The sequence below is a fragment of the Zootoca vivipara genome, chromosome 14 (genome assembly GCF_965207765.1).
Source record: "Zootoca vivipara chromosome 14, rZooViv2.hap1.1, whole genome shotgun sequence".
Taxonomy (NCBI): Eukaryota; Metazoa; Chordata; class Lepidosauria; order Squamata; family Lacertidae; genus Zootoca; species Zootoca vivipara.
Window position 1 is genome coordinate 20,776,334 of NC_142597.1, and position 14,748 is coordinate 20,791,081.

General features: G+C 43.0%; 1 protein-coding gene across 2 annotated transcripts in view; it reads right to left on the reverse strand.

Annotated features, from left to right (window-relative positions):
• Window positions 1-13,507, reverse strand: part of SIK2 (salt inducible kinase 2) — a 79,294-nt gene extending 65,787 nt beyond the window's left edge. The window contains exons 1-2 of one of the 2 annotated variants that reach the window (XM_035140266.3): window positions 13,138-13,507; window positions 690-806 (exon numbers count right to left, since the gene is read on the reverse strand). In XM_035140266.3, the coding sequence (XP_034996157.1) occupies window positions 690-806; window positions 13,138-13,311 (291 nt within the window). In that variant the 5' untranslated portion in view covers window positions 13,312-13,507. The remainder of the gene's footprint in view (window positions 1-689; window positions 807-13,137) is intronic. The other variant, XM_088657858.1, reaches the window with a different exon arrangement.
• Between the last annotated feature and the right edge of the window lie 1,241 nt (window positions 13,508-14,748).

The window sequence follows — 14,748 nt, forward strand, 5'->3', positions numbered from 1 at the left end:
AACAGCACTGACTGCAAGCTGAGCTCGGAAAGGAACAATCAGTAACTGTAGGGTACATTCTTAATTGTTCCTTTGCAAGTACAGCTTGCATTCACACTGTTTCACTTTGGCTAGACATCAGATTCACTTGGAGCTCCTGATAGTGATGGGCAAACCTGGCCATTTTCACAGAAGCATTCAGGTCAAATTGCATATTTCATAACAAACAGGACGCTATAAAAGACAAAATAATACTGACCCACTTGGACCTGAACTTATGGAGGCTCTGAGAGAGGCAATATCATCAAGTGACTGAACTTCCACACTAAGCAGATTCCCTGCACTCTAACCTAAAACCTACTGGGGGTCTGTTCCTGTCAACAAGGGTCTTGGGCTGACTGGGGAATCTGTCACATGTCTAGCTTTCCTTGTCTGTGGCTGTTCAAGTTAATGGAAGTTCAGTCCCCGTGAATTCATTAATTAATCAAAACCATTCATTGTTCACAAACAGCCAAGTAAAAACCTCTTCTTATATATACCAATTTTTAATTATTTCCAGATTTATAAACCTGCATTAACTGCCACATAAAAACTCCAACCAACAGCAACCAGATAAAACTTACAATATAGGACTTCATGGGACATAGGGCTTAATTCTCATAAACTCAAACCCGTAACATGAAGGTTTGGCAGGGAATACAGTTACATACCTGATAAAGCTTGATAATGTGTGGGTGGTCCAACATTTTCATTATCTGCACTTCACGATAAATTTTCTCCAGGTTCACCGAATCTAGCTGGGATTTGTCAATGATTTTTATTGCCACCTAGAACCAATTACAAGAAGAATTTTTAAAGTCGGCTTTGCCAAACCAGGTTACAAGGCAGTACATGTTATGACCCAATTTTTTCTTTATTTTTGCTAAGAGAACTACAGTGTTATACTCACAAAACAAAGTAATTTGGAGGGAATTTGAAAATACTCTTAACATGTTAGTGTGCAGGTGCTCAACACTTCCTTTGTAACAGAAAGCACAAGAACTTTAGTAAAACATGATTACATTTTATTACCGGTATACACAGGATAATATGATAATACATACTTTTATTATACTTTCATATTTTATGCTAAAGAGGAACAAGGTGTTTTAAAACAAACAGGACCCCAATAGGAAAGTCCTGAGGGCCAGCATGCCATGGAAATGAAGCTCTCTATAGCATTTTCCCTGTGCCATTCCATTCTTTCTGTTGCTTTTGAGTAACAGAAACGATCAGAGTTTTGCACTTTGTCTTAATGTTGTCCGAACCAACTTCACAAAAACCCATGATGTTAAAGCAACTCCAAACCATGGTTCAACATCCTGGCTAGCAGATAACTATTGTGGCCCAGTTCAGACAAACCAGGAAACTGTAGTTAAGAGAGGCTGCAGCATGTGCCTTTGCAAAGGCAAAAACAGTTGTATACATTTTGGCTGAAGAAGGCAATATACAGTATGATCATTCGCAAGTGAATAATAGATACACAAACCCTCATTCTGCAACCTCAAAGCAGCTTTGAATTAGTGCTCCTTGAGTAGCAGTCCACACACTATATAAGAAATCGTTACTTATTGGGGGCTGTTGCAGGTTGGGGGGTGGGACCGCAATCAAGCAACTAAAAGCTACTTGGCACATGCAAGTTTTCCTAAAGTAGCTTTCCACACCCCAGCCAAACTGCTTAGAAACTTGTTCCCACTAGTAATATACAGTACAACTTGATTTTAAAAAAATAATAATTATGTGTGCCAACTCTATTAATAAGAACCCCCATAAAAGATGTTGTTGAATACAAAAATACAATTTAAGCAGAAACTTGCATAGTATTTCATATTTAGTACAAAAACAAAATCAACATAGTTTGAATTATTACATACACTTCATTTTAACTGTAATTAATGTCTCATACATAAAGTAATTTATAATCACATTGTTAGGACTTGAGAATAAACTCTCCTTAGGGAAACTCACCCCACTTAAATACAGCTCAACCAGTGTGGACAGGTTGTTGTTTTTGGTTGTTATTTTTTGTATTTTTCTATTGTAAACTGCCCTGTGATCTTTGAATGAAGGGAAGTATATAAATTTAATTAATAATAATGATGATGAAAAAATACACTCTAGCTTTGGGCTTGCAAAACCCCAGTTCTCAGGCAGTGGTGTGGAAGGAGTTATAAAGAAATGCAGTAATGAGTTCACAGATACATTTCAAATGAAAATAAAAGCGTCAACGTGCAACTGAAAATACTACAGTGGTACCTCGGTTTAAGTACCTAGTTGGTTCTGGGGAGCCATTCTCTCCCCAAAACCTGCTTAAACCGAGTGCCGATAGCGCACGTGCGCGAAGTACCGATAGAGCGCTTCTGCGCATGCGCGCGCCGCAGAACCTGGAAGTAAACACTTCCGGGGCTGCGGAGTACTCAAACCGAGAGTACTCAAACCGCAGCGGACGTAAACCAAGGTATGACTGTACATGGATCAGTGGACAATCTTGCTTCAGTGCCCAAGCTGAATGACCTCTGAAAAACTGTAGCAATGGTTACCAACAACATATAGAAGCCTGGCACAAAATCTTTGTGGCATGGAATTGGTTTGATATGGAAAACATGGAGATTACAAGATTAGACAAAGATGTATTCTCAGCAGCCCCTTCAACAACAGAAACCCTTCTTCTGTCAGGATTCACCCAAGCCCCAGGATCTTTCAGAATCACTGTCATTTGTTATGATGTTTAAGCATTAAGAACCTACTGGGTTGCGGTGTGTGTGTTAATTTGTATTTTGTGTTTCTACTTTTTCTGTTTATTCTTATATGTCTACTTTTTTCCATTATATGCCCCAAGCATTTGAGATGGTGCAGGGCAGAAGACTGAAGAAAAAGGAATGAATCTTGATTGCTTGTATGTTCTGTGTTTGTATTAAGTTGTTTCTTCTCCAGTGGACATCTATTTAGATTGCTGTGTGGCCCTTGCTATTATGATATACCTTATCATCTGGATTGATCTCCAACTGCTTTTTTAAATATTGCATTTGGTTTTAAGGAGCAAGCAGGATCTTGATTCAGTGCAGGACTTGATCTAGAAATGGATCTTCAGGTCTCTTACAATCTTACAAGTCTACCATGAAATCTTCTTGATCCAAGATCTCCATGAGATCTCCATGAGAACCAATCCAGCATGTTGGAGAGATCAACTTCCCTTTAGCAGTATAATCACAGCAAATTTAGTTGCATACCCACAGCAAATTAAGAAGACTTCACTCACTGAATTTGGACAACTATCTGGTCCTATATAGAGACCTACCGGTATATCCTCCCCTATATATGTGAAATGCTGCTAATAATAATAAATGACTTAAGTGACCATGTAACCAGAGCTTAAGGCTCCAATCCTGCAACAAGCTGCTTAAAGCTTTTCATTTTCTTTGTTTAAGACCAAACAGGCATTCAGGAAAAGTGAATGTCAACACTCTTTTGAAGAGGAATTAAACCCACACTTCCTTTGTTTACCCAATAGATAACTAACCTGTGAAAATGTCACAAAGTATCATTAAGATTAGCAATGCTTTGAAAGAAGGGTGAACAAATGATGAATCATGGAAACATAAAAAATTTACTAGAAATAGTAGAATTTTTACCCTTGCCATGCAAGTGTATAAAGGTACATTAAGCTACATAGTTCCAATAAAAACAATATGGAGTCAGATATTGTCAGTAGTCGGGCAAGGCACTGACCGTCTCTGGGATCTCAAGTAGAGATATTTTCCAGTCCTGCTACTATTGTGCTACTAAAGAACATTTTAGTTAAACTAAAATCTGGGGGCATCCTCATCTCTCACCCATACACCACTCTCCTTTTTGCTCACTCATTCAGAAAACAGGAATTCTTCTTATCCCACCCTGGCCATGCTAAGACACTGCAAGAGATTTTGAGATTGCAGGTACATCTGTCTCTTGCAAGTCAAGGGTATTCATTGATAATCATGACAGCTCACCCTCTTCATCATGCATCAAACCATGCAGCAGCATTGACTTCAAAGTGGTTACAAGCCAAGGAGGGACTCAGAAGGCAAACATAACCATTTCTTCTTGTAACTTTGGAAGCAGCTCCTGGCTATAAGGAAAACAAATCCTGATTGAGCAAAAAGCTCAATAACTAGCTGGTGGCAGAACCTTCAGATCAGGTTAACTCCCAAAGATATGACCACAAGCTTAAGCCACAATTTAGAAAGCTGATTAAGTACAAGGAAAAAGTTCAGGTTGGGGAGGCACTACAACAAAAACTGAAATTTGGTTTAAAAAGTGGTCGGGCAGCTCAGCAAGGATCAAAATTGCTGAAAAAGAAGAACATATGTTGACTTGGCTATCATAGCTGATCTGTCTAAATGCATTTGAGTTGTATTTCAATTGTTCTTTATTTCAATTTAATAAAAAGGAAGATCTTCCTTTTCCTTGCATTTATTTGTGGCCAAGAGCACAATGAAACTCCAGAATAGAGACCACATTTTTAAAAATGTAGAAATACTTGCAATTTTCCTGTAAACTTGGTTCCAGATTCACAGTGCTAATCCATCTTGCTGCTGCTCCTTCATTCTCTCCATGCTATAGATATCTGCTAGCAATATAACCTTTCCAAACAATGATGAAATAAATTATTTCATTTGAAGGTCTGCAAGCTATACAGTTCCAAGAAATTTAGTTTTCAGTAAGTCAACCAAGTTACTTCCCTGACTTCCACTTATTTCCTCTAATTCTGAAACATGAGAAGGGAGGGGGGAACTGCATACATTCTGTTGTAATTCTAGTCTTCACTGTCAAATCCTTTTTACAGAACACTTCGTCACCAACACTTATAGTTGTGGATTGTTAATGCTACATTTCAAAAGTTCATTGTGTTTTGGTCCGCTTCTGATTTCTTCTGAGAAAGATTTTAAGGTATCGTTTAATATAATAATTTTTCAGCCTTAATAAAGCTTCAAAAGTTAGGAAGCAAAACTTATGCCAGTTATGAGAAACACAGTACCAGATGCTTGAACCATAGCAGTCTAATCTACCCAATCTAAATAGAATTCGCCACTGTTAATACTTCTTTTGAATATGCACTGTAAATCTTTGCTCACAGAAGTTTATCAACATGATTATCATAGTAAAAGGTAAAGAGACCCCTGACCATTAGGTTCAGTCGTGACCGACTCTGGGGTTGCGACGCTCATCTCACGTTATTGGCCGAGGGAGCCAGCGTACAGCTTCCAGGTCATGTGGCCAGCATGACAAAACAGCTTCTGGCGAACCAGAGCAGCGCACGGAAACACCGTTTACCTTCCCACTGTAGCGGTACCTATTTATCTACTTGCACTTTGATGTGCTTTCGAACTGCTAGCTTGGCAGGAGGACTATCATAGTAGTTTTGCCCAAATCTATTTCTTTCTCTTGTTTTAAGTTCCTCCCCCTTGTAGTGGCAAACCAAAGCATATTGCTTCTGTATCTTTGCAACTCTAATTGCCACACACCTTTGTGCCATAACAAAAATGTGCCTCTTTCTAGAGATGCTGTGACAGCTGCAAATGGTAGCATACAGATAGGAAGAAAAAACTGCAACCCACTGCAAAACATTAGTGACCACCATCCATCAAGATACTGGGTAGATGCAACACACTGATTTATCAGGCAATTTCTATGTTCTTAATAATAATACAGTATGCACTAAATACTTGAAACAGAAACATTATCTCAAAGGGGCTTCCTGCATTGTGGAAAGCAGAACTGGGAGTGGGGAGATAAAGTGGAGCCATGCATGGTTTTGTACAATCCTCTCTCACCAATCCAGCAGTGCCAGCGGAGCTCATGAATTCCTTAAGTTGTTTACTGTACTTTTCCGTGTATAAGACACCCCTGTGTATAAGACGCCCCCTACTTTTGGGGACTCCAATTTAATAAAATGGGGGGGGGGGGGAGATGGCCCAGAGTTGTTGAGCTGTTTTGGGGGAGGATTGCCCAAAGTTGTTGGGAGGGGAATGCAGAAAATCACTCACCCGACTTACAAACGCTGACAATTGCACACGTCACATAAGAAAACAAGTGTCTGCCCGCTCGCTGCCAGCAGCTACCAATCACACAGGCTCATAAACCAGATTTAATTTATTTTTATTGCATTTATATTCCACCTTTTTCCTCCAAGGAGCTCAAGGTGACCTGCATTTTTCTCCTCCTCTTCAATTAATCCCCAAAACAATCCTGTGAGGTAGACTAGACTGAGAGGCAGTCAGGCAGTGGCTGGTCCAAGTTGCATGGCCAAATGGGAATTTGAATCCTGCAAATTTACCTCTACTACAAGTGTGCATTCCCACTGCATAAATGGTATCTGTGTATAAAATACTATGCGGCATTATTAAGAATTGACCAAAACTCTTTATGTTGCCTACAACAGAGATTGTAGTATAAAGGGTAGCCTATTTAAGCTAAGTTAATATTCTACAGTAATATTCACCTGGGACCCAGGTGGCGCTGTGGGTTAAACCACAGAGTCTAGGGCTTGCTGATCAGAAGGTCGGCGGTTCGAATCCCTGCAACGGGGTGAGCTCCCGTTGCTCGGTCTCAGCTCCTGCCCACCTAGCAGTTCGAAAGCACATCAAAGTGCAAGTAGATAAATAGGGACTGCTCTGGCGGGAAGGTAAACGGCGTTTCCGTGTGCTGCTCTGATTCGCCAGAAGCAGCTTTGTCATGCTGGCCACATGACCCAGAAGCTGTCTGTGGACAAACGCCGGCTCCCTCGGCCTATGGAGCGAGATGAGCACCGCAACCCCAGAGTCGGACACAACTGGACCTGATGGTCAGGGGCCCCTTTACCTTTACCTTAATATTCTACAGTAGTCAGTATTTCAGTTGCTAAATACTTTTTGCATGTCTTCTCAAAAACAAGCCATGTGGAGATCAACGGTGCAAGACTAAATAAAGAGGAAATGTATTGGGGCTTCATGACAAAGCTGAGTAAAATATTTGCATTGTGGTGTAGGCAGATTCCATGAGAACAAGGGACATGACAGCACTTGACTGCAAAAACCTATAAATGGGGTCCCCAAAGTGATTAGATGGGAAAAAAGCGTTCTCCTTATAATAAGTCTGAGTGAGACAAATGAATACAGCATTTGTTTCTGTGATGCAAGACCAGGTGATATGCCACAAAGTCCATGCTTTTTAATATGTAGATAAGAGGGAGTCTTTCACGTGAAAGTGACCAATGCCAGAAATGTCTATGGCAAAGATTTGGTCACCATCTCATCTAAAAGCAGAGCAGGCAGCACTGTTTGCTTGAATAGCAACCTATTACTACTGTTTGCTCATTACAACTTGGTCCACTTTCAGAACTGGAAACACTTCTGCTCACGCAAAAAGGAAGCTGCTAACCGCCACCCACTTAAAAGCTGCAGCCCTTTGTGCCCCAAAGAGTCTGGCTCCAGAATACCATGCAATATAGAACAGGAGTTTGCATGTAGGGGGGAAAGCATCTATAAAAGAACCTCCCTCATTCAGAGAGTGTAAGCCAAAGCACGTCTGATCCAAGCCCATGTATACAAGAAAATGCTAATTGAAGTAATGTGTATATTTGAAACATGCATACGAAGAGGAACAAAATTTATTAACTTTATTTTGGAAAGTTATCAAGAAAAGTCACGAGACAAGGTGCTCAAGTTCCATTTTAGCAGAATTTTAAAGTATGGAATTATGGAAAGGAAAGCTGAATGCAGAACAAGAAAATAATTTCAAAAAACTACCACCAGGATGGCACAACATTGTAATCCCTTGACCTAACATCAGAAACAGAGGTGAATTTCTTATTTGAAATTTGAACAAGGTGCATGTCTGTCACCATGAAGCAATGCCATTTGAATTTATTATCCCATTTAGCAACAGAAAGCTTCTTTACAAATATATATTTTTACACATTTTACACTCTGAGCCCTGTTGTGTGCAACAACTACAGAAGCCAAAATGCATTCCTATGGGATTCGGCTTACAAATTTTTTTTACTTACAAATGTGCGTTTGGAACGCATTAAATTCGTAAGTAGAGGTACCACTGTATTAAAAATAATGCCAGGGATTTACATAAAAATAGTAAGTGCTCAGAGAGGTGTTTTTATTAATGGATCTTGTAGTCTCCAAGTAAAGTTATTTACAACGTATCATTTTTCATTATTTTCAGCAAACATGAAACCTCCCCTAACAACATTATATTGGTAAAGGTAAAGGGATCCCTGACCATTAGGTCCAGTTGTGACCGATTCTGGGGTTGCAGCACTCATCTCGCATTATTGGCCGAGGGAGCCAGCGTACAGCTTCCAGGTCAGAACACGAGCAGAACACGGAAACACCGTTTACCTTCCCGCTGTAGCGGTACCTATTTATCTACTTGCACTTTGACGTGCTTTCGAACTGCTAGGTTGGCAGGAGCTGGGACCGAGCAACGGGAGCTCACCCCGTCATGGGGATTCGAACCGCCGACCTTCTGATTGGCAAGCCCTAGGCTCTGTGGTTTAACCCACAGCGCCACCCACGTCCCTTTTGTTCCCATTACATTGGTACACTAGACTAAATAAAGGAGCTGGCTGCAAAATGTAAAACAAAAAACAAGCAGGGAATAATTTGTACAAAATTACCTAGCAGTCACTACAATGTAATATGGAAAGTGCCACCCAAAGTGAATGAATTAAGTGAATAAAGCATTATGTATTAAAGGCATTAAAAGCTCCCTAGTTTTCAGCACTGTTTCTCCCTACGCAACATAATGTTGTAATTAAGTTAGCCTTTCCACCAACTTTACTTAAAAAATGTAAGTAGTTTCTCAGCTGTGTTTGGGTCCTTCAGAAAACAAGTCAAACAACTATAAAGATCCATAAAATCAGCCAAGGTACTAGCCTCTATTAGGAACAAACTTTTCAGTTGCTTAAATAAAATCTAGCATGTTTTAGATACTTTAATATAATCCCACAAAAACTACTTCAGTCATTCATTTAATACTTAACCAAGCTACCTATTTATCCAATAAACTGTAATTACATGTACCCTCTGCTTTTCCCCCTTGAGACTTGCATCTTCTTTAATGGGTAGTTTGCATTCAAAAATATTCTCATGGCCTTAATTTAGTACACAGACAGAATGATTCATGTTTGGGAGGTAAAATAGAACCATCCTTTTTTAAAATGACTCCAGGTCAAGGGAACTAAGTTTTGTGATCTTTCTAAAATAGATGGGAGCTTAGCACTCTGAGGTTTGACTTTTGTGATTTGCAAAAAGATAAATATCAAACCCAGCATCCAGAATTGCTATCATTCTCATCCAAGGTATAACTACTGAAGAGTTGAGACAACTAAATGGGTAACATGTACCACCTCTTCCAAGATGCAGTCATGGAATGAGCCACGGGCATGCTACCAGGGATGTCTGCATGAAAAATGCACTAAGAGCAAAAGCAGAAAAGTTTGATAAGGTATCCCAGCATGTTTTGCTTTGAGAGTTCTTCTGAGAAGTACAAAAATTAACTCTCATTCTTTCTTCTTGTTGCAGAAAAACTGACAGGTGCCAACATTATGCCAGGCCTGGGCTAGCTTCTTAACCTCATTTGCTGTTGGAATGAAAAAAAGGAACAAAGGAAGTTACGCTTCCCCATCACATTCCCAGTTACTGGAAAGGAAATGACTGTGGTTGAGGCTACAAGGACAATAGGAGAGTTCAGTTATACCATTGAAGATCAAAATTGGCTGAGAGCAAGGCACAGGATACCCTGGTAGGAAATCTTCCTGAGTGCGAGGAATCATCCTGATCAGTTTGCTTAGGCATACTACTGACCTTGTTACCACATTGTGCCCAGGAACTCCCTTCTTTTTTAAAAAGCCATTTTTAATACCATATCCTACATACTAACCCCCCCCCCGTTTTAAATTACAACACCCTTTCTCTGCTACAAGCCCCCCCATGTAAACTTCTATGTCCCCTCTTCTTCCTCCCCATATTTATGCCTAAAATTATCATAAAACTGCCTTTTCTTTAGGTGCAGCCTCCCTTCTAATCCCAAATTTCATAAAGGGAAAATATAATCATGTTCACCATGCCATGCCTAAATGCCAGTTCCTGCTTCCCAATGGCCTTATTTGACCCTTTCCCCGAAATCCAGTCATAGAAGCCACTGCCCATTTGCAAAGAACTACCTCAAAATTAGCACAGCCATGACCTTCTGAGACAGAGCCCCTTTTAGACGTGTCAACCATTTCCCCGAATACTCCAACCCACCCTGCACAACAAGGAAGACTGGCATCTCTCTCTCTCTAATCACACTTTTTTGGGGGCTCTTCCATTCTTTAAACCATGGGTAGGCAAATTAAGACCCGGGGGCCAGATCTGGCCGAATCACCTTCTAAATCGGAATCAGCATGTTTTTACATGAGTAGAATGTGTGCTTATATTTAAAAATGCATCTCTGGGTTATTTGTGGGGCATAGGAATTCGTTCATCCCCCCCCCCAAAAAAATATAGTCCGCCCCGCCCCCAAGGTCTGAGGGACAGTGGACTGCTCCATTATCGCCCATTAGCCTTTTTCTCTGGATACATGTTGTTTTGTTTTTACCAGTACTTTGAGGAAGCACCCTTCACTTATCACCCTGTTATGAACAACCTTTATCACCTACTTTTGAGGATCAGGTCTCCTGTGGGAGGATACTTCAGAGTGCCATGAGACTTAAGCTGACTCCACCACCCTTTTCCTTCTGCCAAGGCTCATTTCCTGGACAAAATGATCAAGGTCTGAAGAAAGCTGTTTTTTTGTGAGGGGGGGGGGTGTTGATACCCTTACCACAACTTTCTCTAAAAGATCACCCATGGACACTATGTTTCAAGAACATATCAATAATCTGTGTTCACTACAAGCACTTCGTTTGATATAATGCTCCATTCTCCAAGGTGAGAGGAAAGCGAAGATCATCCTAGTGAAAATCTCGTTTTATCCCAAAAACCTCTTTTCCAGGGTGTGGTTCTTCTTTCTGAAGGGGCAAGTCATAACAAGCAAACAGCTCTTGATTTTAATGGGGGGCTTTATAAAGAGACACCCCTTTTGGATCACCACCACACACACCTTCTCAGAACTATGTCCTGCAGCATTAATGAAGCCAGCATCCTTCTCATGTGCGTATACCTGGAAGGAGTACATTTTGGAAGGGGGGTGGGAAGTATCCTTGTGGGGATGTACCTTCTCTAGTGAAGGCAATGTTCCTTTTAGGAAACCCAAGACTGTCTTTTATTAGGCTGGCTCTCAATTCATTACTAAACTGCCCCCTTCCCTCGCAACATTTCTAGCATCTTTTTCCAGTATCACGTAATACTTTCTAAAGTGGTGAGATGGGAAGGAGGGAGAACCCTGCTCCTCGCTTTTTATTATTTACTTGAAAAATGTAGACACTACCCTTTAGGGTAAAGCCCTCCCAAGGCAGCTAACAAATTATAATTAATGCAGTATGAAACAAATTTTAAACTACTGTACATACAAAAAGATTCAATTACAAAACTAAAAGCAGCAGCCATTTAGAATCTCGTCACATATTTAGAAAAATGAAGACTGAAACAAAAAAAGTTTTAAAGGTATGTTAAAACCTAACATACATATTTCTTTCACAAGTAAGCTCCAGACATGTGGGGCCACCACTATAAGTGCCCCATCAGTAGCTGATGGACCTTGATGACAGGCCTGTGAGCAACCTTAAAGCCCAGGCACCTAATACTGTATAGGAGCAGACTTGGGACTAGGTTATGGCTTTAAATGTAAAATGCAGCACTTTAGAGCTCATAAATGAGTAAGTAACCCAAGATAACTGGTCTAGTATTGGTCTAGTATGCTTTGACTGCCATCCCACCCACCCACCCTGACATTCTTGCAGCTGCATTCTGTACTTGTCGAAGTTTCTGAATGTCTTTAAACACAGCCCTAGGAAGTGTGCATTAGTCTGGATGTAGCCGAAACACGTGTACAGTAACTGTTAAGATTTGCTTTCTCCAGATATGGTTGCAACTGGGAGCCAGCCTAAACTGGTAAAAAGGCACCCCTAGTCGTTGGCAGAATCCAAGCTCCCAGTGACAGTACCAAGTGCAAGAGAACCTTGCAAGAGAACCCCAAAACCACATACTTGATGTTTCAGGGGGAATGCGGCCCCATCCCAAACTGGCTGCGTATCTCCATCCAGATTATCAGATTTCCCACCCCACACTGCCTCTCTCTTTATCCCAATTCAGCTTCAACTAGGCCACCTGCATCCATTCCAAGACAGCCCCCCCCCCCCGCTAGCAGGTAGAGAAGAGAGGTAAGGCTGTATGTCATCTGCATAGGAATGACATTTAGCCTGAACCTAATGATGACTTACCCCCCCCCACACACACACAATGATTTCTTGCAGATGTTAAAGATGACAGAGGAACAGGACACAACCTTGAGGCACCCCAAAGGGCAATGACTATGAAGTGGGAAAGAAGCTCCCAGAGCATTCACCCACCCAAAGACTTTAGTACTTTTAGAAAAAGGAATTGGGGGGGGGAATACCACCTTCTTCCTCTTGTAATATTTGTATTATGGGTCACCCCCCAAAAAGACCCACCACAATCCCTTCCCCGGAATCCACATTATTTTAGCTTCCCCAGGAGAAATGACACATGGATGCAGAAAGAATGGGGGAGAGAAAGGAGCATTTACCTTTCTTTTATCAGCTCACCTCAAGAAGGGGGTGGGGAAGAGAGAAAGCAGGAGATTGATAGAAATGCTCCCCCACCCACCCATGGTTTGAGAGAAGGAAGAAAATAAGGCGGGACACAGCTCGATCCCCTTCAAACATAACCTCCACCAAGGGGAAAAATAGAGAAACGCCCCCCTGGTTGGAAGAAAAATAGGGCGCCCGCGTTCACACGTTATCCTCACCCAACACGCGTGTTGTTCAGGAAAAAAAGTCCCCTCCCCCTTCTCAACGTTCCCAGCGAAAGGTGAGGTGGGGGGGGGCTCGCCATGCCCACCTCCCTTCTCTCTCTCACCCGCCCCCCCCCCGGTCCCCGCAACGACCGCGCTCCCCTTTTCCTCTCAGGCGCCTTTCCCCACCTCGCTCCGCGTGATGCGGTGCCGGCCCAGCTTGACCACGGCGAAGTTGCCCTTGCCCAGGGTGCCCTCGATCTCGTAGAAGCCGACGCGGACGGGGCCCGACCCTCCGCGGGGCGGCTGCAAGAGCAGCGCCGCAGCAGCAGGGGGAAGCCGCCGGGGCTCGGCCATCACCATGCTGCCCGGGCGGCTCCCCGCTCCTCCTCGCCGCCGCCACCTCCTCCTCCTCCTGCCGCCGCCGCCGGGGCTGCTTCCCCGCTCCTTCCCCTTCCCCTCCGCCTCTCCCTCTCGCTCTTTCCCTCACGAAGGACGGAGCAGCCGCCACTGAAGCCCGGCGCCCTCCCAGCCGCCGCCGCCGCGCTCGGCTCCTCCCCCTGGCTCCTCCCAGGCCCCGCGCGTCACGGCGCGCGTCATCGGAGAGGGAGGGGGCGCGCGTCGCCGCGGCAACCGGAGCCAACCGCGGGCGAATGTTCCAACGGCCATCTCCTCTCCCACCCGCCATCGCTCTCTATCCTCCCGCCGCGCGCGCGACTTCCCAGTTCAGGGGGCCGTTCCCGCCAATTGGAGGGGGAGGGGAAAAATCCCCATCAACCCCCGCGCGATACTTGAGGGGCTTTCCTTCCCCCTCCACCCCTTTTTGCCTTCCCGTTTGCGAGGCTGTGAGAGGTGTATCGCCTCTATCAAACTGTGCCTTCGTACCGAGCACCCCTCGCTGTGCCAAAATCATCAGGAGAAGCTGCTCTGTCTTTAGGGGGGGGGGCAGGCGCTCTTTTTTGACATTGATAACCTCTCTCCCCAGTTCCCTATCGAGTCCGCGCTGCGAGGGTCCGTTTCTCTTCGCCAGCCACGTCATTTTACCACACGTTCACTTTCTGCCACACGTCTCACGGCGCGGTTTGCCTCGCGTTTTACCTCACGTTCTGTGACATAATTTTGCTGCATGCATTTAACCACACATTTTGCATCTGATGTGTGTGATAACCATCTCCATCGCCGCTTGGCACAATGGGAGGGCAAATTTTGTGACGTGAAAGAGCTGGCCGTCGGATTTGTTTCGTTGTTCCCTTTCAATACCGAAATGTTCGAATATGGTGAGCTTCATAACGTCAGAAGAGCTAATGGCCTGCCTGATAATTGTGCCCAGTGTACTTTTATGGATACATTTTGGTGCATATCCATTCTACGAAGAGAAGATTCTTTCTCTTCTACTGTTAACCCTCACAGTGAGATGCTTTAGTTTGTCCTAATGAAGTTGGAAACTTTGTTTTGTCCTGATTAAGATTTTCGGGTCTTCAGGAAAGCTTGTGAATGGCATTCAACTGCATATTGGCAAATTCAGATTGTACAGTGAAAGTGATTCAGCAAACCGCACCCCCCATCAGCCTTTTTGCAGCAAGGAAAGTGATGTTAAAACTGGAAAGTGGGACGCTAATTACTAGACGTTGATGCCACGTGTAACCTTGCAAACAGAAATGGATGCCCAATAAACTGGGTTGGGTATTGTATATAATCTCCTTGCAAACTTAGTGCAAAGAAAACTGGACAAATACAAATTGCTGCAGTTGTGTGGAGGGTGATGGTAAAGCCCAGCAGGCTGAGGACCAGTGCCCCATA